A 23,781-nucleotide genomic window follows, 5' to 3' on the forward strand; every position below is an offset into this window, starting at 1 on the left:
GGGCTTCTGAGTCCTTTGAGGGTGCTTCATCTGTGGGGGCCCAAGATAAGGCCAAGCCCGCTTCTGTCGGGTCGCCGCGGAAGCGGGTCCCGCGACGGTCAGGGTGCATTCATCGTCTCAATCAGCTTCGATCTCCAGCCATCGCTCCAGTTATTCGTCAAAGAGGAAGTTGGATACCCCTGGGAAGATGTGTGAGAATTCAGAGAAGGCCAAACAGTACAAGGTGTCCAGCCTGCCAGTTAAGGCCCAGGTGATCCAGGCCAAAACGTCCTCTTCCATCGAGATGGTTGCTGCCGCCCTTTTGAGGGAAAAGGAGCTGGCTCGGTCCAGGGTACTCTGGTGGCGGCCAGGGTGGTTCTTCCTCCCAGGCGGTAGGCTTCGGCCAAACCTTTGGAGAAGACTCCAGAGAAGTGGATGCCAGACCTTAGCCCGAATCCGACTCCTCATGACCAAAAGAGGGGTTTTGGGGGGGGGGGGTGCATGGAAGAACTCAAGGGCACAGATATTTCTTTGTCCGACGAGGAGGACACTGCTTCCGTTCTCACCTTCAAGGAGGAAGGTGGCACCAAGGACGAGAGGGTCGAGGAGATGCCCCCCCAGAGGCGACAATGGTGACGTCAGCAGGGACGACGACGGTGCTGGGCCTAGCGACCCCGTTCCCCAGACCCCTCCCAGAGATCTGTCGAGGGTTATTCACTCAACCCTCCTCATGCTGGTGTCGGAGATTCAGAAGAGGATGCTGACGGCTCCACCAGCGACGACCCAGGTTGACACCGGGGCCCTCACCGTCAAAGAAGAGGAGGAGACACCCTACGCCTTGCCTCCAATCGTCACTACCCTCCCCCCCTCCCAGGGATAATGGGTATGGTTACAGAGACAGCGACGACGGACACCGACGACGACGGAATCTCTACGCCACCAAGGGCATTTCCACCAGACGAAGTGGGTTCCTTCCACTCCATGACCGCCAGTGCGTCTGAATTCTTCCAACTCACCCTGGAAGAAAAGGAGGGTTTCCTGTATCAAAGCCGGGACGCGAAAAGGAAGTCCATTCTGTCGGTAACGCTCATGGATGACGTCTGGGATGAAGGGCTGGCGCTGTTGAAGAACCCTGGTGAAGAGGGACTGTCTAGCAAAGAAATACCGGGTGCCGGACTCACACAAATGTCTGCGGTCACGACCATCGCATCGGGTTGGCCTTCGAAGAGTTTTGGCAGTGGATCGTCCTCTTACCGCCAACCCACCCGTTCCACAACCCAGATGCGACCGCTGCAGGAATTCCCAGATTCCGGTTGGATCCAGGTATCGAAAAGTTTCAAGGACAGGAGGAGTTCCGTTGAGCGAGAAGGTGGTGGGGCGTGTGCTCCAACGACGCCGGGGGCACAGACTTCCAGAGCACTCCATACCAGGAGACGTTCACGACGGATGCTTCCCTGGAGGGATAGGGAGCACACACCGGATGTCTCCACGCCAGAGGACGGTGGCTGCCGTAGGAGAAGACGCTGCACATCATTGTCCTGGAACTATGTGCTGTTTTTGGGCCCTCAAGTCATTTCTCCCGTCCCTCAAGGGCAAAGTGGTGAGCGTCTTCTTGGACAATACCATTATGATGCTTTACATCCTTACTTGACTTTCCATGAGACGAGGGTGGTGCTGCGGACGCACCCCTCCTTCATGCCCAAGGTTCCAGCGGAATTTAATCTCAACAAGCCCTTGGTGTTACCTTTTGTTTTTTCCGACGCCTTTGTCGCTGGCTGAACAAACTTTGTACTCTCTCGATGTGGCTCAAGCACTGAAGTTTTATGTGGCCCGCACAAAGAGTTTCCGGAAGACTTCTTAGCTTTTTGTGAACTTTGGCCCTGTGAACCATTGGACCATCTGAGAGCCCATTCTACCAGGGCGATCGCTGCTACAATGGCGTTCACGTCTGGTGTGCCCCTGCTCCCTGCTGGACATCTGCAAGGCTGCTACATGGAGGTCGACACACACCTTCATGAGATTCTACTGCGTCGACAGGGATTTCAGGGAGGAGTCCCGGGTGGGCCAAGCAGTGCTGTGCAACCTATTCGCTTGAAGGTGAGCCTGGTGAGGAGGTATGATGATTTGCTTCTGTTGAGCCTTTCCACCTCCCGTGGTTGTGTATATTGTACTGCTATGTATTCTTTATCCATGAGCATGTGAATCCATACCAGACCCCATGCTGGAGAAGGAACAAGTTACTTACCCGTAACTGTTGTTCTCCAGCATGGGTCTGGCATGGATTCACATGCCATCCCTCCCTCCTGCTCCTCCGTGGCTCTTCTTGGTCATACTGCCACTGTTCGTGCTTAACAAATCAGAAGATGGCTGCGAGCAGAGGGGCTTAGGGAGAGAGCAGTCATTGGCTGGGGGCAGTATGACCCAGAGCTCAGTGATTGGTTTAGAGGAGAAAGACAGTTTATAAACGAAAGTGAAACTGATTTTTTCTTTTACCAAGGATTCTCTGTCTGGCGACGGGGAATATTCATGAGCATGTGAATCCATGCCAGACCCATGCTGGAGAACAACAGTTACAGGTAAGTAATGTGTTCCTTAAGGGAATTACCCGTTTTGAGTTGGGGCCTGTCGGGCATTACACCATCCCAGGAACCTTAGTAAATAAAGGTTTTCAAATGAACCTTCATAAGAGTCTGTGTGTCTCTTGATACCATGCCTATCTTACAGGCCCCATACATCTTAGGGACGGGCTTCTGCAGCTAGGATTGAATCTCTATGGATCTGGGGTTTGATATGTATTTTGCCCTACTCCAGTGATTGTGTATTTGAATCCATTATTCGTGTTGTGTGGTAGTATTACCCGTTAGTAGTGATTTTTCACCTTGTTAAATGGCCATAAGTAAAGAAGTATTTGTATATGTTAGTCTAAGTGGGTTCCTTGACTGTTTCACTGTGTGTGCTCATTGTGGACCCCTTACAAGCTCACCATCTCTTGAAACTTAGCCTAGACCACTTACCCTGCTATCTTGAACTGGTTTGGCTACAGCTCCTAGAGTTACTGTCATAATACTAGGTTGGCCTTCTATACATCTGTCCACCAGGCCAGAGTATAGAAAAGCAGTCCTAACAGTGCTCTAGGCCACTTTATCTGATGGTCATTGTTCTGTGCAGTACGGATTGCTTTGTATATTTGCCAGCTCTGTTACGAGCTTTGACACTCTCCTCCCTGATGGCTACAAGATCCTCTCAGCACCCAGATCCTCCCGGTCCGGTGGGGGGGGTAGCCCTGATCTTTCCTGAGTGGATTCCTGCCTCTATCGTTCCCACTCAGACCTACTTCTCTTTTGAATGCCTTGTCTGTAGGCTTTCTCTCTCGCCTACCCATTCTCTTACTGTGGTTACCATCTACCGGCCTCCTGGTTAAATCACCTCATTTCTCTCTGAGTGGGCAGACCTCTCCTCCTCCCTCCTGGCCTCTACCACTCAACTCCTCCTCCTCGGTGACCTAAATATACTTTTAGACTCTCCTTGCTCCTCCTCTGTACTCTTCTGTGACCTCTGCGACTCCCTATCCATCCTCCCCTGGCACGACTCACTCTGCAGGGCACACACTCGATGTCTTGATCTCCTCTAACCTCTCCATCCCTCTGACCACTCCCCTCTCCTGGAGCGATCACTCCCTCCTCTCATCTCATCTCTCCCTCTCTTCCCGCCAAGCCTACCCCAACACTGCCACCTACCTTCTCGGACATCCGGCCCATGAAGCGTGTGTCAGGTGAGGCTTTTGCCGCCACTTTCTCCCCCTCCCCCCTCCACCTTTGGCTGTCTCTCATCCTGATACAGCCCTGTCTCTGCTCTACTCTTCAATTTCTGATACGCTTGATGTTCTTGCCCCTGTCATGAGGATCCGTTTGAAGTCCAAAGCCAAGTGCAATTCCTGGTATGACTCTGACCTAGATGCACTTAAACGTAAGTGTAGGGCAGCTGAGAGGAAATGGAGGACTTCCTGTTCATCCTCTGACAAACTGGCCTGTCGCCTGCTACAAAGGCAATACCAACTCTCTGTCCTCACCAAGAAGAGAGTCGACATTCAATCTCGTGTCTCTGCGGCATCTAACTTCTCGGCCAAACTTTTTTAAATCTGCAAGGAGCTGGCCAACCCTGCTGCAGTCTCTACCCCTCCCGTTGCCTCCCAGGCTCTTTGTAATGCTCTTGCCTCTCACTTCATTTCAAAAACCTAGAACATCCTGTCCACCCTCTCCACCCACACTCCTCTTCCCTCTCGATCTGTGCTTGCTGACCCTCCTTTAGTCACCCTCCCACCATCCTTCTCGTCCTTTCCTCTTTTCACCCCTGACGAGGTTGCTAGACAAGTCCGATCTATGAAAGCCTCTTCAAAACAGGTTCATCCCTGTTCCTCTAAAACCATCAAGGACCACATTGACACCCTCGCTCCGGCCCTTGCTGATTTTTGCAACCACTCCTTTGCCTCTGGATCCTTCCCCTCCCCTCTGAAGCACTCCTTTGTGCATCCTCTTCTCAAGAAACCCACAGCTGATCCTTCTTGTCCAGCTAACTATCGCCCAATTTCCATTACTCCCTTTCTTGGCAAACTCCTGGAAAAGTTGGCCATCTCTCCGCTTAACCTTCATTCCAATTCTGTTGGCTGTCTCCATGACCACCAGTCTGGCTTCAGAGCTGCCAGAAGCACGGAAACTGCTCTCCTAAACATCCGTGAAGATCTGCTCACCAACCTTGACTCTAACATTCCCTCTGTCCTCATCCTCCTCAATCTCTCTTCTGCCTTCAACACGGTCAACCATACCATCCTGCTCAACCGTCTCCGTGAAAACTTGTGTATCACTGATCAGGCTCTGGCCTGGCTGACCTCTTTCCTCTCAGATCGACCCTCGCAGGTCCAACTTGGGTCCCTCCTTTCATCTATCTTCCTCTCTACCTGTGGTGTACCCCAGGGGCCTAACCTCTCGCCCTGGCTTTTCAACCAATACCTGGCAACTCTCGCCCACTGCATTTCCATTTTCTGCTCAAATTTCCATTGCTACGCTGACGAGACTCAACTCATTTTCCGGCTGCTCTCTGCCACCTCCTCTCCTTCTCTCATCTCTGATTGCCTAACTGCCATTCAAGATTGGTGTGCCGCCAATGATCTTTGTCAGAATGCCAGCAAGACGGAGAACATCCTCATCGGCACACCTTCACCATCCTTTCCCCTCACTCTCTGGCTGGCCTCCCTTGGCCCTCCTCCTACCCCCACCTGCGAGGCTAAGAACCTCGGGGTCATCTTTGACTCCACCCTTTCCTTCTCCGCCCACATCTCTGAGGTAAAAAAAAAAAGTCAAATTTCCGACTGCACCTCCTCAGAGGTACTCTGCCTTTCCTCTCCTTCCCCCAGAAGCTCATGGTATCTCAAGCTCTGGTTCTCTCTAGCTTGGACTATTGTAACAGCCTCTTTCTAAATCTACCTGCCTCTACTCTCCGCCCTCTGCAACTAATCCAGAACAGGACTGCAAGATTTGTCCTTGGCTTCAAGCCCTAGGATCGTATCTCTCCAGCTCTGAAATCTCTTCACTGGCTCCCAGTGGATGCAAGGATTAAATTCAAAACCCTCTGCATTGTCCACAAGGCTTTCTGGGGCCTGGGTCCAAAATACCTTCAGCTATCCATCCGCAAATACCTCCCCTCTTGAGCTCTTCGCTCCTCTACCTCCAACTCACTCGGGGTCAGTTGTTTTTCTAAGAAACGAGCTGGGGGTAGATCTGTCTTCGGCTGGGGCCTCCCTCTGGAACAGCCTCCCTGCCACTCTAAAACTTGAGGAGAACCATCTCCGGTTCCGGAAGCACCTCAAGACCTTCCTCTTTTCTTCTGCCTTCGCTCCCCCACTCCCCTGCTGATCTGTTCTCTCTTGGCACCGTGCACCTGGCCACCCTCTGTCTTTTGGGCCCAGGTACCTGCTCATCCTGTCACCCTCCCGTACTGCCTCCGGGCCACCTCTTGCACTGGGATCTGTATCTGTACCCATACAGCCCCGCTTTTTCGTCCTGCACTTATCGGACCTACCCTGTCTGCTGCCTTAAACCTAGCACTTGCAAATTGCTGGCTGCATTACCACTGTTTGTTGCCTTTATTATTTATTTATTGTTATTTATCTGTTTCTCCTCTGCTTCGCACTTTCCACCTCTCCCCCTTCCATGCACTTTTCCCCTCCACTCCCCTCCCCTCCCTTGCGCGTTCTCAATGTCACTGGGCCTAGTAAGATCGCTGTTTTGTTCTCCCCTGTTCCCCCTCCCTTGCCTGGTCATGCTCTGAAACACTTGTGTACAAGTGCGATAGTAATAAAATATCAATCAATCAATCCTTGCATATGAAATAATGACTTTACCAAAGATCCCCCGCCACATCCTTAGTGCATATTGCATTGCAATCTGGGAGTGCTTCTTCATATTCCGTCAGTCCTGCTTTTGGCCTGTTCCATTTATTGTAAAAAGAGTGCAATGCTCTGTGACATGCTCTGCCACAATTTGCATGGCTAAGTAAGTACTTGACTCGTATCGCCTGCCACCCTTTCTTTTTAGTGTTTTAGCCTGTACCTATTCTAAATTCTCTCTTGATGTTTACCTCAGTGCTTTAGAAAGATCAGGTGTGTGGCTTGTGGCACCTCTGATAGCCAAGCTTCCTACATCGGTGCAAGGTCATGTGCTGAAGGCTGCTGGTGAGGAGCTTGAAAAAGGTCAACACTTGGGATCATCTTCAAGGAAGGAGCGGGACCGTCAGAAGCAGAAGAGGTTAGCACAGTGTCTCCATTTTAGTGAAGTGTCCAGTGTTGTGCTTCGAAGTCTAAATTCTCATTTCCTTTCATTCAACAGCATGTCCCTCCTGAGCCAACAGCCTTTCCTGTCACTAGTACTGACGTGCCTGAAAGGACAGGATGAGCAGCGAGAAGGACTTCTAGCGTCACTGTACAGTCAAGTTCAGCAGGTAAAATCTGTGGCGCTAAGAACTTGACCTTTGTGTTTTCATAAAGATTGTAATCCTTTAGTAAGTCAACCACATTGTTGATTCCCTGGATTATTCTTAGACCATTATGGCATAGATGGAAGACAGAAAATGCCACACCCTGGCAGCAGTGTTGTCGGGAATGTGTTCCTGTTGCTACTGTTCAATCCCCAAAACTGCCACCCAACCTAAGCTTTGGATCCCTTTATTATGTCTTGTAGCTCGCCTATTGTTGCAGTGGGAGTGTTAGGAAATAATTTCTCTTTTGCACCGTTGCCTCCATGGAGTTCAATGGAACCCCCTAATATGTGTTCTTATTTTTGAACCTGTGCAGTGGGGGGTACTTTGTATCCCCTTAACTTTTGTTACTATTGTAGGTGCCTTTCCCCGGCTTACTACGTGTAAGAGAAAAAATAAAAAGCAAACACAACCCCTTGTCGGGGAAAGAGGCACTGAGACCCGGCTGCAAGAGATCAAAGGATGGTTTATTTCTCCAGCTAGGAAATAACCCAAAAACTCTCCATCTCATTACATCATGCTCATATTTATATTAGTTAAAGTAACTCTAACAAAAAATGCTAAATGGACCCGATTGGCCAGGCAGTGTGGTGCTGTAGGTGTGGGTAGCATCTCTTCCTCCTGGTTGGCTGAGTAGCTGACGGACGTCAAATATCTTGTGCTCCACGCAGGTCAGGGTCCCTGTCACTGTGGTCACTACCTAAGCTAATATGTTACACACTAAATAACAAATTATTTAAAACATTTTATGCTACTTGTCACATTTCTACAAAAGTCACACACAATGATTGTCAGTACAATTGGGTCATTCGTGGCTTTATTTGGAGGCCTTGACCTTTATTGTGCATGTAGAAGAATCAGGCTGTGTTTTGCATCTTTTCCTAGGTTTCAAACTCATTAGTACAAATAAAAACATATATAGTAGTAAAAATGCTTAAGGTTAGTAAGGAGTGTTTCGAGGGGATTGGGTCCTCCGACGTATTCCATATCTACGACATGTAATCACCACAGCTGTGCTGCTTCGGAAACTTTTTTCTGCGTCCTGCGTCGATGCGCCGTCGTCGAGGACCTCCTCCGACGTCCGACATCATCCGATGTGATAAGTAGGACGCACGACGCCCATAGCCTCAGTTCCGTTTTTTCCGCTAACGTGTTGCTTCGTGATTCTCGGTTCTCGCCTCGACTCTTTAGAGTTCTGTTCTTCTCGGTTCTTCGAACCTTTTCGTTTTGTGAAAATCCTTCGTGTGAAGATGTCTTCTACTTCGTCTTCGACCCCGCGTCCGGGTTTCAAGAAGTGCGGGGAGTGTGGGTCCAAGAGGTCGGTGACGGACTCGCACGACGCCTGCCTCTGGTGCCTCGGGGAGGCCCACGACACAGATGACTGTATCGACTGCCAGTCGCTCACGTCCAAACCCTTACGCGAACGTAAGAAGAAGTTGTCGGTAGGTCAGGTGTCCAAGCCCAGGAAGTCGAAGTCTGCAGGGCTTTCGACGGATGATTCGAGGGGTGACTCTCCGCGTCATCGTCGGAAGTCTCGTGGGTCTCCTTCTAGGAGTCGGTCTCGCCACTCCTCAGCCTCTTCGAGGCATTCTTGGAAGCGCCGACACCGGTCGTCTTCCAGGTCCTCTTCGGAGGACTCTGCCCGGCACGTCGCTTACCCCACCAGCCGTGAGACGCCGGAGGAATGGGCTTCCTTCGGGAAGAAAATGCTGGCGATTCTTGAGTCGCAGGGTACTAAGCCGTCCGCGCCCCTGAGTGGGGTCGGTCGTGTGAGGTCGAGAGACACCGCTCGCAAGAGTGGTCGGCACGAGTCACGGGAGAGGTCCCGTTCGGACAAGGAGACTCGTTCTCGATGTACCCGTTCCAGGTCCCGGTCCTCGACTCGTTCGAGACCGTGTGCACCTGTGAGGTCTTCGAGGAAGACATCGACGTCTGAGGCGTCGAGGGCATCGACAGGCTTTCTCGAGGCTCTGGCTCCGAGGAAGTCGTCGAGGCCGTCGACGCTCGGGTCGTCGAGGGACACGCTCGGGGCTCCGGCCTCGAGGGCTGTGTCGACGCCGCCGATGCTGGAGGCGCTGCGTCAGACGTCGACGCCGATTTCCTCGACGCCGATCCTCTTGGCGCCGATGCCGGTTCTCTCGACGCCGGCGCCGATTCGCTCGACGCCATCAACGCCTTTCGTGTCGGAGGTACCCCAGGGCACGGGTGGACCCCCTAGGAAGGCTCTGGTTAAGAGCAAGCACTCTAGAGTGCCTTCTTTTTGCCACCTGGACTATATTTCAGAGGCGGATGAGGATTCGGGTGGCCTGGTTCCTAGTCAGGTTCCGGATGACATTGTCTCGGGCCATAGTCAGTTTGACGAGTTGAGACAGTCACTGCATGATGCCAGTGGACTGGACACCTCTCCGGAGGTGGAGTTTTGTAGGCCTGAGCCTGGCTCTCATGCTGATTCCTCGTACCGGCGCCTTATGGCTAGGGTTTCTGAGTACTTGGGATGGTCTGCTCCCCCAGGGGAGTTTGTGCAGGATGATCTGACGGACATCCTTGATGTTGGTCCCCCAACTGACCCGGTTCTGCCGTTCCATATGGCTTTACAGAGAAGGGCGGCGGCGGCTTGGACTGCTCCGGAGAGTCTCCCGGCGGTGGGCAGATCCTTGTCGCGGAAATACCGTCCAGCCAGTGGCGACCCCTGCTACTTGACCAGGCACCCCACTCCAGAGAGTTTGGTGGTGCAGGCGGCCACGGCCCCGGCGAAGCAGGCATCGTACCCTACCATCCCTCCTGATGGGGACGACAAACGTTTTGATGGCTGGGCGAAGAAAGTGTTTTCTTCTGGTGGTATGGCGCTTCAGGCGGCCAACTCCATTTGTGCCTTGTCACATTTCACGCACACTCTGTGGAACTGTGTTGCGTTAGCGGCTGAACATGTTCCCGAAGGGGATGAACGGGATGGTTTCTTTGCTATGGTCCAGGATGGTAAGGATGCCATGTGTGAGTCCGTTCAGTCGGGTTTGGACTTAGCTGAATGCGTCAGTAGGTCCATGGCGGCGAGCACCGTGATACGCAGGTTTGCGTGGTTGCGGAAGTCGGGGTTTGCGCCTGATGTGCAGTCCCGGCTCCTCAACATGCCCTTTGACGGTGAACACCTTTTTGGCAGCAAGGCTGACGAGAGCCTTGAGAGGTTGCAGACCTCAAAAGCTGCAGCGAAGTCGTTGGGCGCTGCAGTTCGCCAACCTCTGCCTTTTCGTCCTAGGGGACAGCAGTGGAGGGGTGGTTCCTTTCGCTATTACTCTTCCTTCAGTAAAGCGAGAGGAGCCGGCAGTCAAAGAGGCCAACGCAGGGGTACCAGAGGTGGACGACAGGGTACCCGTGGTGCCAAGGCCGCTCGGGCAGTTGCCTCTTTGCCCTCAGGTAACGCCGCAGCCGCTCACACTCGGTCGTGAGGCCATGTCCCATGGTTCGCCGGTTGGGGGAAGGCTGGCGCAGCATCTTGTAGAGTGGCAAGCCATTACTTCAGATGTGTGGGTTCTGGAGATCATAACCCACGGCTACTGTCTTCCTTTTCGGCACAGGCCTCGCGACAATCCACCGGGGATCCTCTCTTTGCAGAGTCCGGATCCGCTCCTTGCGCAGAAAATTCAAGCCCTGCTGGAGAAAGGCGCCATAGAACTGGTGCCTGTAGCGGAGAGGAACAAGGGATGGTATTCCCCTTATTTTTTGATTTCGAAGAAAAATGGGGGATTGAGACCCATCATGGACTTGCGCGGTTTGAACAAACTCCTCAGGAAGGACAAGTTCAAGATGGTTACTCTCTCTCAAGTCCTCCAGGCCCTTCAGCTTCAGGACTGGTTGGTGTCACTCGACCTCAAGGATGCTTACTTCCATGTGCCGATCCATCCCAAGCACAAGAAGTACCTGAGGTTCGCGGTTGGCGACTCGCACTTTCAGTTTCGGGTCCTGCCGTTCGGATTGACCTCCGCCCCGAGGGTTTTCACCAAGCTCATGGTGGTGGTGGCAGCGCATCTCAGGCAAGGGGGGATTCACGTCTACCCCTACCTGGACGATTGGTTGATCAGGGGGAGCTCTCCCGAGCAAGTCCTGGATCATCTATCGGTCACCTGTCGCTCCCTTCACAGGCTGGGCTTCTCCCTCAATTTAAAGAAGTCCCATTTGACGCCAACACAGCGGCTCCAGTACATCGGAGCGGTGCTCGACACTTCCCTGGGGCAGTGTTTTCCTCCCCAGGTGAGGGCTCTTCACATTCAGCAGATGGTGCACAAGTTTCAGCATGCCCAGACGCTCCCAGCGTTCGAGTTCTTGAGGTTGCTCGCCTCATGGCATCCTGCATTCTTCTGGTGCCAGAGGCTCGCCTGCGGATGAGATCTTTGCAGTGGGCACTCAAGACGCAATGGTCGCAGTCCTCCGGCAGGATGTCGGACTCGATTCAGGTGCCGTCCTCGGTCGCCCGGGACCTTCTGTGGTGGGCCGTCGAAGGCAACTTGATGAAGGGGGCTCCGTTTTGGCTTCCCTGGCCGGAGGTGACGATCGTGACGGATGCATCCCTCACGGGATGGGGAGCTCATGCCAACGGGCTGACAGTCAGCGGTCGTTGGTCTCCGTCGGAGTCCAGACTCCATATCAATCTGTTGGAGCTGAGGGCCGTCAGGCTAGCCCTGAAGGCTTTTCTGCCGTCTGTGCGAGGGAAGAATGTCCTGATCCTGACGGACAACACAGTGGCCATGCACTACCTCAACAAAAAGGGGGGGGCAGGGTCACTTCCTCTGTGCAGGGAGGCGATGCAGCTCGAGTTCTGGGCCATCCAGCAGGAAGTTTCGATCTCGGCAGTTCATCTGGCCGGAGCCGAAAACGTGACGGCGGACGCTCTGAGCAGGCAGAGCGCGATCTCTCACGAGTGGGAGTTGGCTCAGGAGATTCTCCTGGAGATCTTCGCCCTTTGGGGGACCCCTCAAGTGGATCTCTTCGCCTCCAGTGTCAACCGGAAGTGCGTAAGGTTTTGCTCGCGGGAATTTCCACCAAAAGGAGCCTTAGGGGACGCGTTCGTGGTGGAGTGGTCATTCCCGCTGCTGTACGCGTTTCCTCCAGTCCCCGTCATCCCGCAAGTGCTGCGGAGGTTACGGAAGTTCGGTTCCCGGATGATCCTCATTGCCCCGGCGTGGGCTCGGAGGACGTGGTACCCGGACCTTCTCGACTTATCCATCTGCCCTCCACGTCGTCTTCCCTACCGAGACGATCTGCTCTCACGGGAGGGGGGGTCAGGTTCTCCATCCAGAGGTCAGATCCCTCAACCTTGCACGCTTGGCTTCTGAAAGGTTGAGGTATAAGGATTGGGACCTCCCTGAGGACGTGATGGAGGTGTTGCTTTCGGCCCGAAGGCCAGCAACAAAGTCTCTGTACCGTTGCCGTTGGCGTAAGTTCCTTTTGCATGTGACATCCCCATGGTTCTGTCCTTTTTACTTTCTTTGGCCCACAGGGGCTTGCAAGTGGGTACCGTTAAGGGTTACCTGGCGGCGCTGTCCATCTTTAAGCGCTCGTCTGAAGAATGTTCTTACTTTAAAATCCCTTTGATTTTGCAGTTCTGAAAGGGCTCACTAATGTGTTCCCTCCGTCACCTTTCCTGGTGCCCGGTTGGGATTTAAATCTTGTTCTTAAGTTTCTTATGGGTGCTCCGTTTGAGCCTTTACATTCTTGCCCTTTGAGGCTGTTCACTCTGAAAACTGTGTTTTTAGTTGCAGTTACTTCCGCTCGCAGAGTGAGTGAGTTACAGGCACTTTCAGTTAAGCCTCCCTTCACTGTATTTCTCAAGGACAGGGTTGTCCTTAGAGTTCGTCCTTCTTTTCTTCCGAAGGTGGTGACGGAATTTCATTTGGCCCAGAAGGTTGTTCTTCCGGCATTCTATCCTCCTCCGCATCCTTGTAAGGAAGAGGAGAGACTCCATAGGCTTGATCCTAGGAGTGCTTTGAGCTTTTATGTTTCACGCATGTCCCGGGTCAGAGTGGATGATCAACTCTTTATTGGTTACGCTGGGAAGCGTTTGGGTCAAGCTGTGACGAAACAGACTTTGTCTCGCTGGATTATTTTGGCCATCTCGGAGTGCTACCGCTTGGCGGGTAAGGACCCACCGGCTGGCTTGCGGGCCCATTCTACCAGGGGTATGGCTGCGTCTACTGCCCTGCAGAGGGGTGTTCCTATTCGCAACATCTGTGATGCAGCCACCTGGACTTCAGTACATACATTTGTACGTCACTACTCCCTCGATTCCACCTGAGCACAGGATCTGGCCTTCGGCAAGGCGGTCCTTTGCTCTGCTATTTGATTGGCTATTCTACATTTTGATTCTAAATTCTTTCCCTCCTCCTTGCTTTTGGTACTGCTGTGGGAGTCTGTCATAGATATGGAATACGTCGGAGGACCCAATCCCCTCGAAGAACAAGTTACTTTCTTACCTGGTAACGTTCTTTCGATGGGATGGTCCGACGACGTATTCCATATCGCTCCCGTCCTGCCTTCCCCGCTGCAGAATTTCTTTTGCGATTGCAGCTTACGTTCCGCAAGGCTTTGTGTCTGACTGGCAGTTGACTTATGTCACACGTTCTGGGGGAAAAAACTGCAACTGAGGCTATGGATGTCGTGCGTCCTACTTATCACATCGGATGACGTCGGAGGAGGTCCTCGACGACGGCGCATCGACGTCATCGACGCAGACGCCGAAAAAGTTTCCGAAGCAGCACAGCTGTGGTGATTACATGTCCTAGATATGGAATACGTCGTCGGACCATCCCATCGAAAGAACGTTACCAGGTAAGAAAGTAACTTGTTCTTTGAAGGGATTGGGTCCTCCGACGTATTCCATATCTATGACAGTAATCACCACAGCTGTGCTGCTTTGGAAAATCTTTCGCAGTCTGCGTCCTGCGTCAATGACATCGATACGCCGCCCTCGAGGACCTCCTCCGACGGCCGACGTCACTGGATATTATAAGTAGGACGCACGACGCCCGTAGCCTCAGTTCCGTTTTTTCCGCAAAGGTGTTTGCTTCGGGAATCTCGGCGCACCTCGACTCTTTGGAGTTTCTGTTGTTTCTCGGTTCTTCAAACCTGTTTGCTTTGTGAAGTTTCTTCTTCGTGAAGGATGTCTACCTCATCTTCCACCCCGCGTCCTGGATTTAAGAAGTGCGGGGACTGTGGGTCCAAGATGTCAGTTTACGACTCGCACAATGTCTGCCTCTGGTGCCTCGGGGAGGCCCATGACACGGATGACTGTGTCAATTGCCAGTCGCTCACGTCTAAAGCTTTGCGGGTGCACAAGAAGTTATCGGTAGGTAAGGTGTCTAAGCCACGGAAGTCGAGGTCTGCGGGGCTTTCGACGGACGATTCGAGAGGCGACTCTCTGCGTCGGAAGTCCAGTGGGTCTCGGTCCCGGAGTCGGTCCCGCTGCTCCTCTGCCTGTTCGAGGCACTCCTGGAAGCACCGTCATCGGTCGCCTTCCCCGTCCTCTTCTGAGGACTCTGCCCGTCGGCGGGTCGCTTACCCTACCAAGCAGGCGACGCCGGAGGAATGGGCTTCCTTCGGGAAGAAAATGTCAGTGATTCTCGAATCGCAGGGCACCGGTCCATCCGCGCATCTGAGTGGGGTCGGTTGTGATCGGTCGAGAGACACCGCTCGCACGCCTTCGGGCTCGGGTGGTCGGCACGATTTGCAGAAGAGGTCCCGCTCGGACAAGGGGAATCGTTCTCGTCATGCCCGGTCCAGGTCCCAGTCTTCAACCGCTGGAGACCGTGTGAACCTGTGATGTCTTCGAGGAAGACGCCGAGGTCGTCGACGGACTCTTTCGAGGCCCCGCCTCCGAAGAAGTCGTCGGCGCCCAGGCTGTCGAAGGAAACGCTCGGGGCTCCAGCCTCGAGGCCTGTGTCGACGCCATCGATGCTGTCAGCGCCGCGTTCGGCGTCAATGCCGATGCTCTCGATGCCTTTTGAGGCTGTGTCGACGGGGGTACCCCGAGGCTCGGTGGAACCCCCTAGAAAGACTCTGGCCAAAGTCAAGCATGGCTTTGGTACACATTCTGTGCCTTCTTACCGCCCTCTTGAGTTTATTAAAGAGGTGGATGAGGGCTCTGATGATGGCATGCTTCCTAATACGGTGCCAGATGAGATTCTCTCGGGCCATAGCCAATTTGAGGACCTGAGGCAGTCCCTGCATGATACTAGTGGGCTGGACACCTTTCCGGAGGTGGAGTTTTGTAGGCCTGAGCCTGGCACTCATGCCGACTCCTCGTACCGGCGCCTTATGTTGAGGGTCACCGAGTACTAGGGTCTGCTCCCCCGGGGGAGTTTCTTCGGGATGACCTTACGGATATCCTCGACCTTGGTCCACCAACTGACCCGGTACTGCCGTTTCATATGGCTCTACAGAGGAGGGTGGCGGCGGCTTGGACTGCTCCGTAGAGTCTCCTGGCAGTGGGAAAGTCTTTGCCACGAAAATACCGCCCAGCCAGTAGCAACCCCTGCTACTTGTCCAAGCACCCCACTCCGGAGAGTTTGGCGGTGCAGGCGGCTACGGCCCTGGCAAAGCAGGCGTCGTATCCTACCATCCCTCCTGATGGGGACGACAAGCGCTTTGACGGCTGGGCGTAGAAAGTGTTTTCTTCAGGGGGTATGGCGCTTCAGGCGGCCAACTCCGTATGTGCCTTGTCACGTTTCACGCACACTCTGTGGAACTGTTTTTTCTTAGCGGCTGAACATATTCCCGAAGGGGACGAACGGGATGGTTTCCTTGCCATGGTTTAGGATGGCAAGGAAGCCATGTGTGAGGCCGTTCAGTCGGGTTTGGACATGGCAGATCGCGTCATCCGGTCCATGGCGGCGAGCACCGTGATACGCAGGTTTGCGTGGTTGCGGAAGTCGGGGTTTGCTCCTGATGTGCAGGCTCGGCTCCTCAACATGCCCTTTGACGGGGAACATCTTTTTGGCAGCAAGGCTGACGAGAGCCTTGAGAGGTTGCAGACCTCAAAAGCTGCAGCGAAGTCGTGGGGCGCTGCAGTTCGACAACCTCTGCCTTTTCGTCCTAGGGGACAGCAATGGAGGGGAGGTTCCTTTCGTTATCACTCATCGTTTGGTAAAGCGAGAGGAGCTGTCAGTCAAAGGGGCCACCGTAGGAGTGCCAGAGGTGGAAAACAAGGTACTCAAGGTGCCAAGGCCACTCGGGCAGTTGCCTCTTTGCCCTCAGGCAACGCCGCAGCCGCTTCAGGTCAGTCATGAGGCCATGTCCCATGGTTGCCGGATGGGGGAAGGCTGGCGCAGCATCTTGCAGAGTGGCGCGCCAATACTTCAGATGTGTGGGTTCTGGAGATCATAACCCACGGCTACGGTCTTCCTTTCCGGCAGAGGCATCAAGACAATCCACCAGGGAATCTCTCTTTGAAGAGTCCGGATCCTCTGCTTGCACAGGAAATTCAATCCCTGCTGGAGAAAGGCGCCATAGAACTGGTGCCTGTAGCGGAGAGGAACAAGGGATGGTATTCCCCTTATTTTTTTGATTTCCAAGAAAGACGGGGGATTGAGACCCATCATGGACTTGTGCGGTTTGAACAAACTCCTCAGGAAGGACAAGTTCAAGATGGTTATTCTCTCTCAAGTCCTACAGGCCCTTAAACTTCAGGACTGGTTGGTGTCTGTCGACCTCAAGGACGCTTATTTTCATGTGCCGATACATCCAAAGCACAAGAAGTACCTGAGGTTCGCGGTTGGCGACTCGCACTTTCAGTTTCGGGTCCTGCCGTTCGGATTGACCTCCGCCCCGAGGGTTTTCACCAAGCTCATGGTAGTGGTGGCAGCGCACCTCAGGAAAGGGGGGATTCACGTCTACCCCTACCTGGATGATTGGTTGATCAGGGCGCGCTCTCCCGAGCAAGACCTGGATCATCCGTCAGTCACCTGCCACTCCCTCCACAAGCTGGGCTTCTCCCTCAACTTAAAGAAGTCCCATTTGACACCAACTCAGAGGCTCCAGTACATCGGAGCAGTGCTCAACACGTCCCTGGGGCAGTGTTTTCCTCCCCAGGTGAGGGCTCATCACATTCAGCAGATGGTGCACAAGTTTTAGCTTGCCCAGAGTCTCCCAGCTTTCGAGTTCTTGAGATTGCTCGGCCTCATGGCACCCACACCGGAGTTGATGGCGAACCCCAGCTCCGTGAGTAACCGGACGGTCCTCGCCGTATGTTCGTCGGCGAGTTCCCTTGTCCTTGCCCGGATTAGCCAGTCGTCCAGGTAAGGGTAGACGTGGATCCCCTGCAGGCGCAGCCGCGCCGCCACTGGTGCTAGGCACTTGGTGAAAACCCTGGGTGCCGACTTTAATCCAAACGGTAGGGCTCTGAATTGGTATTGGCGTCCCTGAACCACGAACCTGAGGAACTTCCTGTGCCTTTTTAGAATGGGGATGTGGAAGGAAGCATCCTCCAGGTCCAACAATGATAGGAAGTCGCCTTCCTCCAGCTACCCCAGCACGTGCTGGAGGGTGACCATCCTGAATTTCTGCGCCTTGATGTATTTGTTTAACCGACGCAGGTCCAGGATGGGGCGCCAACCACCTGTCTTCTTTCTGACGAGGAAGTACCTTGAGTACACTCCGGAGCCCCGGAGCCTCCTGGGGACAAGCTCGATGGCACCTTTCTTGAGCATCGCCTTTACCTCCAACAGCAGTTGATGGACGTGATTCTCCTTCCTGGCCACCGGAGGAATGCGAGGGCACTTCTTTTGGAATTCCAGCGAGTGCCCATTGGCCAGGGTGTCCAACACCCAACGATCGGTGGAGATGGACTCCCACACGCTGACGAACTTCGTCAGCCGGCCTCCCACTGGGGTGCTTCGGTGGGGGCCCGACAACCCTGCCGGGTCAGTCTTGCTTGGAGGCGGCCTTGCCGCCTTGGCCTCCTTGGCGACGACGGCGGGATCCCGCTTGCTTGCCGCGACCTCTGTAGGCCTCCTGGGAAGAGGAGCGGGCCGCCTGGCGGTAAGTGGAGGAGCCACTGCTGGATCCTTTGGAGGCACCCTGTCTGCCTCCGGAGCTCCGAAAGGGCCGTCGCTGTTGAAGCACCCGTCTCCGAGTCGGTCTTGATGGCCTGTAGAGACTCGTCCACCGCCTTACCAAAAAGGTTGTTGCTGTCGAACGGCATGTCCAACACTCTGGTCTGGACGTCCTGGCGAAAGTCTGTCGCCTTGAGCCATCCTCGTCTTCGGAGGCAAACTCTGTTGCCCAGTTGGCGAAATCCCGTATCGGCAATGTCCGTTGCCAACGTTATGGCGTGATCCGACGCCACCTCGCTTTCCTGCAGAATTTCTAGGGCCTCCGCCCTCTTGTCATGAGGTAGGAAGTCTAGCAGGGGAGCTATCTTGAACCAGAGCTCCCTGTGGTAGCGGGCCACGATCACTAAGGCATTGGCCGCCTTAATCATCGTCGCCGCTGACGAGATGACTCATCGTCCCATAGAGTCCAGCTTCTTGCCCTCGCTGTCCGGCGGGGAAGTGGAAGTTGAAGCCGCCGCCCCCGCTGCCTTCTTCTTAGCTGCTGCCGAGACGACTGAGTCCTGCGTGGGCTGGGTCCTGAGGCACAAGGGGGCGGCATCGGGGACTCGGTGGTACTTCTCATACCTGTCCCTCTTGGCGGGTGTCGTGGAAGGGTTCTTGAGGACAGCAAGCTCCTCGTCCCATATGCCGAGTAAAGGCACCGTAAGAACCGTCTTCCTCATGGCCTCTCCTCGTTGGTACAGAAACCCCTCCTTTTTCTGTTCTTCAGGGCAGAGCTGGAAGAGCTTGGATGCCCTGGTTATCATGGCGTGGAAAGAGCCAATTTCGTCAGCTGGAGACACCCACGGGGGGGTGATGACGGGATGTTCACTGTGTCATTGCCGCCGTCATCGTCCGTCCCCGTCGCTGTATCCGTCGCCGTATCCTCTCTAGTGTCCGGCGAGGGGGTGAGGGGTCCACCATTCGCGGAGGCACGAAGGGCGGAGCAGGGTGGATTCTCCTCCGCTTGTTCGGAGGGCTTCCCGACAGGCTTTGTTCTTATACCTCCGTCGGGGTCCATGGTAATCTCGTCCTTATCTCGGTACATAAGGATTGGATCACCAACAAAATGGCCGGCGAGCTATCCTGCTTGAAACTTCTAAACTTAATTTAACTTAATAACTCAAAATTGCTTGAACTGATTGCACTGAGCTTTCTTCATCTGTTATCTTCTTCCTGGAGTGACACACTGACTTCTCTGTACTTTATATTTCTAGGGAGGTTTTAATTACTTATTTACAGAACTATGGAAACTGCAACCTGTCCCTTAGGAAACTCGAACCAAAGGCAGTTTAGAACCCTTTGTGAAGTTCCAAACTACCTCACCACCAAGCACAGCCAATCACGGTTGCAGAGCCGAGCCTCCATCTTGCCCCGTCAGCGGGTCGCTTATCCCTCCATGCAAGCGACACCGGAGGAATGGGCTTCTTTCTGGAAGCAGATGCTAGCGATTCTGGAATCGCCGGGCACCGGTCCGTCCGAGTGGGGTCGGTCGGCACCGGTCGAGAGACACCGCTCGTACGCCTTCGGGCTCGAGTGGTCGGCACGGCTCGCGGGAGTGGTCCCGCTCGGACAAGGGTAGCCGTTCTCGCCATGCCCGTGCCAGGTCCCGGTCCTCGACGCACTCGAGACAGTGTGATCCTGTGCCGTCTTCGAAGAAGATGTCGACGACTGTGGCGCCGAGGTCGTCGACGATTTCTCTCGATGCTCCGCCTCTGAGGGGGTCGTCGGCGCCTAGGTTGTTGAGAGACATGCTCGGAGCTCCAGCTTTGAGGACTGTGTCGACACCGCCGATGTTGGCGGCGCTGCAGCTGACGTCGATGCCGATTCGCTCGACGTCAACGCCTTTTCTGTCAACGCCGGCGCCGACTCGTTCGGCGCCCTCGACGCCTTTTCTGCCGGCGCCGATTCGTTCGGCGCCCTCGACGCCTTTCTAGGCGGTGGTGTCGGAGCGGCCCCATGGCACAGGGTTTGCCCCTAGAAAGGCTATGGCTAAGGTCCGGCACTGCTTTAGTCCACAGAGGTCTTCCTCTCCCCACCTGGAGTACATTTCAGAGGGTGATGAAGGCTCTGATGGCGGCCTGGTTCCGGTTCCAGATGACCTTATCTCGGGCCATAGCCAGTTTGATGACCTGAGGCAGTCGCTGCATGATGTCAGTGGACTGGACACCTCTCCGGAGGTGGAGTTTTGTCGGCCGGAGCCCGGCACTCATGCCGATTCTTCATATCGGCGCCTTATGTCTCGGGTTACCGAGTACTTGGGTTGGTCAGCTCCCCCAGGGGAGTTCGTTCAGGCGGCTTGGACTGCTCCGGAGAGTCTCCCGGCAGTGGGCAAGTCTGTTTTCTTCAGGGGGTATGGCGCTTCAGGCGGCCAACTCCATATGTGCCTTGTCTCGTTTCTCACACACTCTGTGGAACTGTGTTGCATTAGCGGCTGATCATATTCCCGAAGGGGACGAACGGGATGGTTTCCTTGCTATGGTTCAGGATGGCAAGGCTGCTATGTGTGAGGCCGTTCAGTCGGGTTTGGACTTTGCGGATTGTGTCAACCGTTCCATGGCGGCGAGCACCGTAATGCGCAGGTTTGCGTGGTTGCGGAAGTCTGGGTTCGCTCCTGATGTGCAGTCCCGGCTCCTCAACATGCCTTTTGACGGTGAACACCTTTTTGGCAGCAAGGCTGATGAGAGCCTTGAGAGGTGGCAGACCTCCAAAGCTGCAGCGAAGTCGTTGGGCGCTGCATTTCGCCAACCTCTGCCTTTTAGTCCTAGAGGACAGCAATGGAGGGGAGGTTCCTTTTGCTATTACTCGTCCTTCAGTAAAGCGAGGGGAGCTAGCAGTCGAAGAGGCCATCGTAAGAGTGCCAGAGGTGGAAACAAAGGTACTCGAGGTGCCAAGGCCGCTCGGGCAGTTGCCTCTTTGCCCTCAGGCAATGCCGCAGCCGCTACCACTCAGTCATGAGGCCAGGTCCCATGGTTCGCCGGTTGGGGGAAGGCTGGCGCAGCATCTTGTAGAGTGGCAAGCCATTACTTCGGATGTGTGGGTTCTGGAGATCATAACCCACAGCTACTGTCTTCCTTTTCGGCAGAGGCCTCACAACAATCCACCAGGGAACCTCTCTTTGAAGTGTCCGGATCCGCTCCTTGCGCAGGAAATTCAAGCCCTGCTGGAGAAATGCGCCATAGAACTGGTGCCTGTAGCGGAGAGGAACAAGGGATGGTATTCCCCTTATTTTTTGATTTTGAAAAATGACGGGGGTTTGAGACCCATCATGGACTTGCGTGGTTTGAACATACTCCTCAGGAAGGACAAGTTCAAGATGGTGACTCTTTCTCAAGTCCTCCAGGCCCTTCAACTTCAGGACTGGTTGGTGTCTCTCGACCTCAAGGATGCTTACTTCCATGTGCCGATCCATCCCAAGCACAAGAAGTACCTGAGGTTCGCGGTTGACGACTCGCACTTTCAGTTTCGGGTCCTGCCATTCGGATTGACCTCCGCCCGAGGGTTTTCACCAAGCTCATGGTGGTGGTGGCAGCGCATCTCAGGAAAGGGGGGGATTCACGTCTACCCCTACCTGGACGATTGGTTGATCAGGGGGAGCTCTCCCGAGCAAGTCCTGGATCATCTGTCCGTCACCTGCCACTCCCTTCACAGGCTGGGCTTCTCCATCAATTTAAAGAAGTCCCATTTGACACCAACGCAGCGGCTCCAGTACATCGGAGCAGTGCTCGACACGTCCCTGGGGCAGTGTTTTCCTCCTCAGGTGAGGGCTCTTCACATTCAGCAGATGGCGCACAAGTTTCAGCTTGCCCAGAATCTCTGAGCGTCCGAATCCTTGAGACTGCTCGGCCTCCTGGCATCCTGCATTCTTCTGGTGCCAGAGGCTCTTCTGCGGATGAGATCTTTGCAGTGGGCACTCAAGCTCTAGTGGTCTCAGTCCTCCGGCAGGCTGTCGGACCCTGTTCAGGTGCCGCACTCGGTAGCCCGGGACCTTCTGTGGTGGGCCGTCGAGGGCAATCTGATGAAGGGGGCCCCATTTTGGCTGCCCTTGCCGGAGGTGACGATCGTGACGGACGCATCCCTCACGGGATGGGGAGCTCATGCCAACGAGTTGACAGTCAACGGTCGTTGGTCTCCGTCGGAGTTCAGACTCCATATCAATCTGTTGGAGCTGAGGGCCGTCAGGCTAGCCCTGAAGGCTTTTCTGCCGACTGTGCGCGGGAAGAGTGTCCTGATTCTAACGGACAACACGGTGGCCATGCACTACCTCAACAAAAAGGGGGGGGGGACAGGGTCACTTCCGCTGTGCAGGGAGGCGATGCAGCTCGAGTTCTGGGCCATCCAGCAGGAAGTTCGATCTCAGCGGTTCATCTGGCCGGAGACGACAACGAGACGGCGGACGCTCTGAGCAGGCAGAGCACGATCTCTCACGAGTGGGAGCTGGCTCAGGAGATTCTCCTGGAGATCTTCACCCCTTGGGGAACCCCTCAAGTGGATCCCTTCGCCTCCAGTGTCAACCGGAAGTGCGAAAGGTTTTGTTCGCGGGAATTTCCTCCAAAAGGAGCCTTAGGAGACGCGTTTGTGGTGGAGTGGTCATTCCCACTGCTGTACGCGTTTCCTCCAGTCCCCGTCATCCCGCAAGTGTTGCGGAGGTTACGGAGGTTCGGTTCCCGGATGATCCTCATTGCTCCGGCGTGGGCCCGGAGGATGTGGTACCCGGACCTTCTAGACTTGTCCATCTGCCCTCCACATCGTCTTCGATACCGAGACGATCTGCTCTCACGGGAGGGGGGGTCAGGTTCTCCATCCAGAGGTCAGATCTCTCAATCTTCACGCTTGGCTTCTGAAAGGTTGAGGTTTAAGGATTGGGACCTCCCTGAAGACGTGATGGAGGTGTTGCTCTCGGCCAGGCGGCCGGCAACTAAGTCTCTGTACCGTTGCCATTGGAGAAAGTTCTGCGACTGGTGCAGAGTTCAGAATGTGGATCCTTTTGAATGTGACATTCCCATGGTTCTGTCTTTTTTGCTTTCTTTGGCCCACAGGAGCTTGCAAGTGGGGACCATTAAAGGTTACCTGGCGGTGCTGTCCATATTTAAGCGCTCGTCTGAAGAATGTTCCTATTTTAAAATTCCTTTAATTTCGCAGTTTTTGAAAGGGCTCACTAATGTGTTCCCTCTGTCACCTTTTTTGGTGCCAGGTTGGGATTTGAACCTTGTTCTTAAGTTTCTAATGGGTGCTCCCTTTGAGCCTTTACATTCTTGCCCTTTGAGGCTGTTGACTCTGAAAACTGTGTGTTTGGTTGCGGTTACTTCCGCTCGCAGAGTGAGTGAGTTACAGGCACTTTCAGTTAAGCCACCCTTCACTGTGTTTCATAAAAACAGGGTTGTCCTTCGGGTTCGTCCTTCTTTTCTTCCGAAGGTGGTTTCGGAATTTCATTTGAGCCAGAAGGTTGTTCTTCCGGCGTTCTATCCTCCTCCACATCCTGGTAAGGAAGAGGAGAGGCTCCATAGGCTTGATCCTCGGAGAGCGTTGAGCTTTTATATTTCGCGCATGTCCCGGGTCAGAGTGGACGATCAACTTTTCATTGGTTACTCTGGAAAGCGTTTGGGACAAGCTGTGACGAAACAGACTTTGTCTCGTTGGATTATTTTAGCTATCTCCGAGTGTTACCGCTTGCCGGGTAAGGACCCTCCGGCTG

At 54.3% G+C, this 23,781-nt stretch overlaps 1 protein-coding gene across 5 annotated transcripts in view; it reads left to right on the top strand.

Moving 5' to 3' along the window:
- Window positions 1–23,781, top strand: part of MED12 (mediator complex subunit 12) — a 1,704,158-nt gene that overhangs the window by 1,125,164 nt on the left and 555,213 nt on the right. For 4 of the 5 annotated variants that reach the window (XM_069612388.1, XM_069612385.1, XM_069612384.1 and 1 more), the window contains exons 30-31: window positions 6,613–6,779; window positions 6,861–6,972. In XM_069612388.1, the coding sequence (XP_069468489.1) occupies window positions 6,613–6,779; window positions 6,861–6,972 (279 nt within the window). The remainder of the gene's footprint in view (window positions 1–6,612; window positions 6,780–6,860; window positions 6,973–23,781) is intronic. The other variant, XM_069612387.1, reaches the window with a different exon arrangement.

Source organism: Ambystoma mexicanum, chromosome 5p (assembly GCF_040938575.1).
Source record: "Ambystoma mexicanum isolate Mex_15411 chromosome 5p, UKY_AmexF1_1, whole genome shotgun sequence".
Lineage (NCBI taxonomy): Eukaryota > Metazoa > Chordata > Amphibia > Caudata > Ambystomatidae > Ambystoma > Ambystoma mexicanum.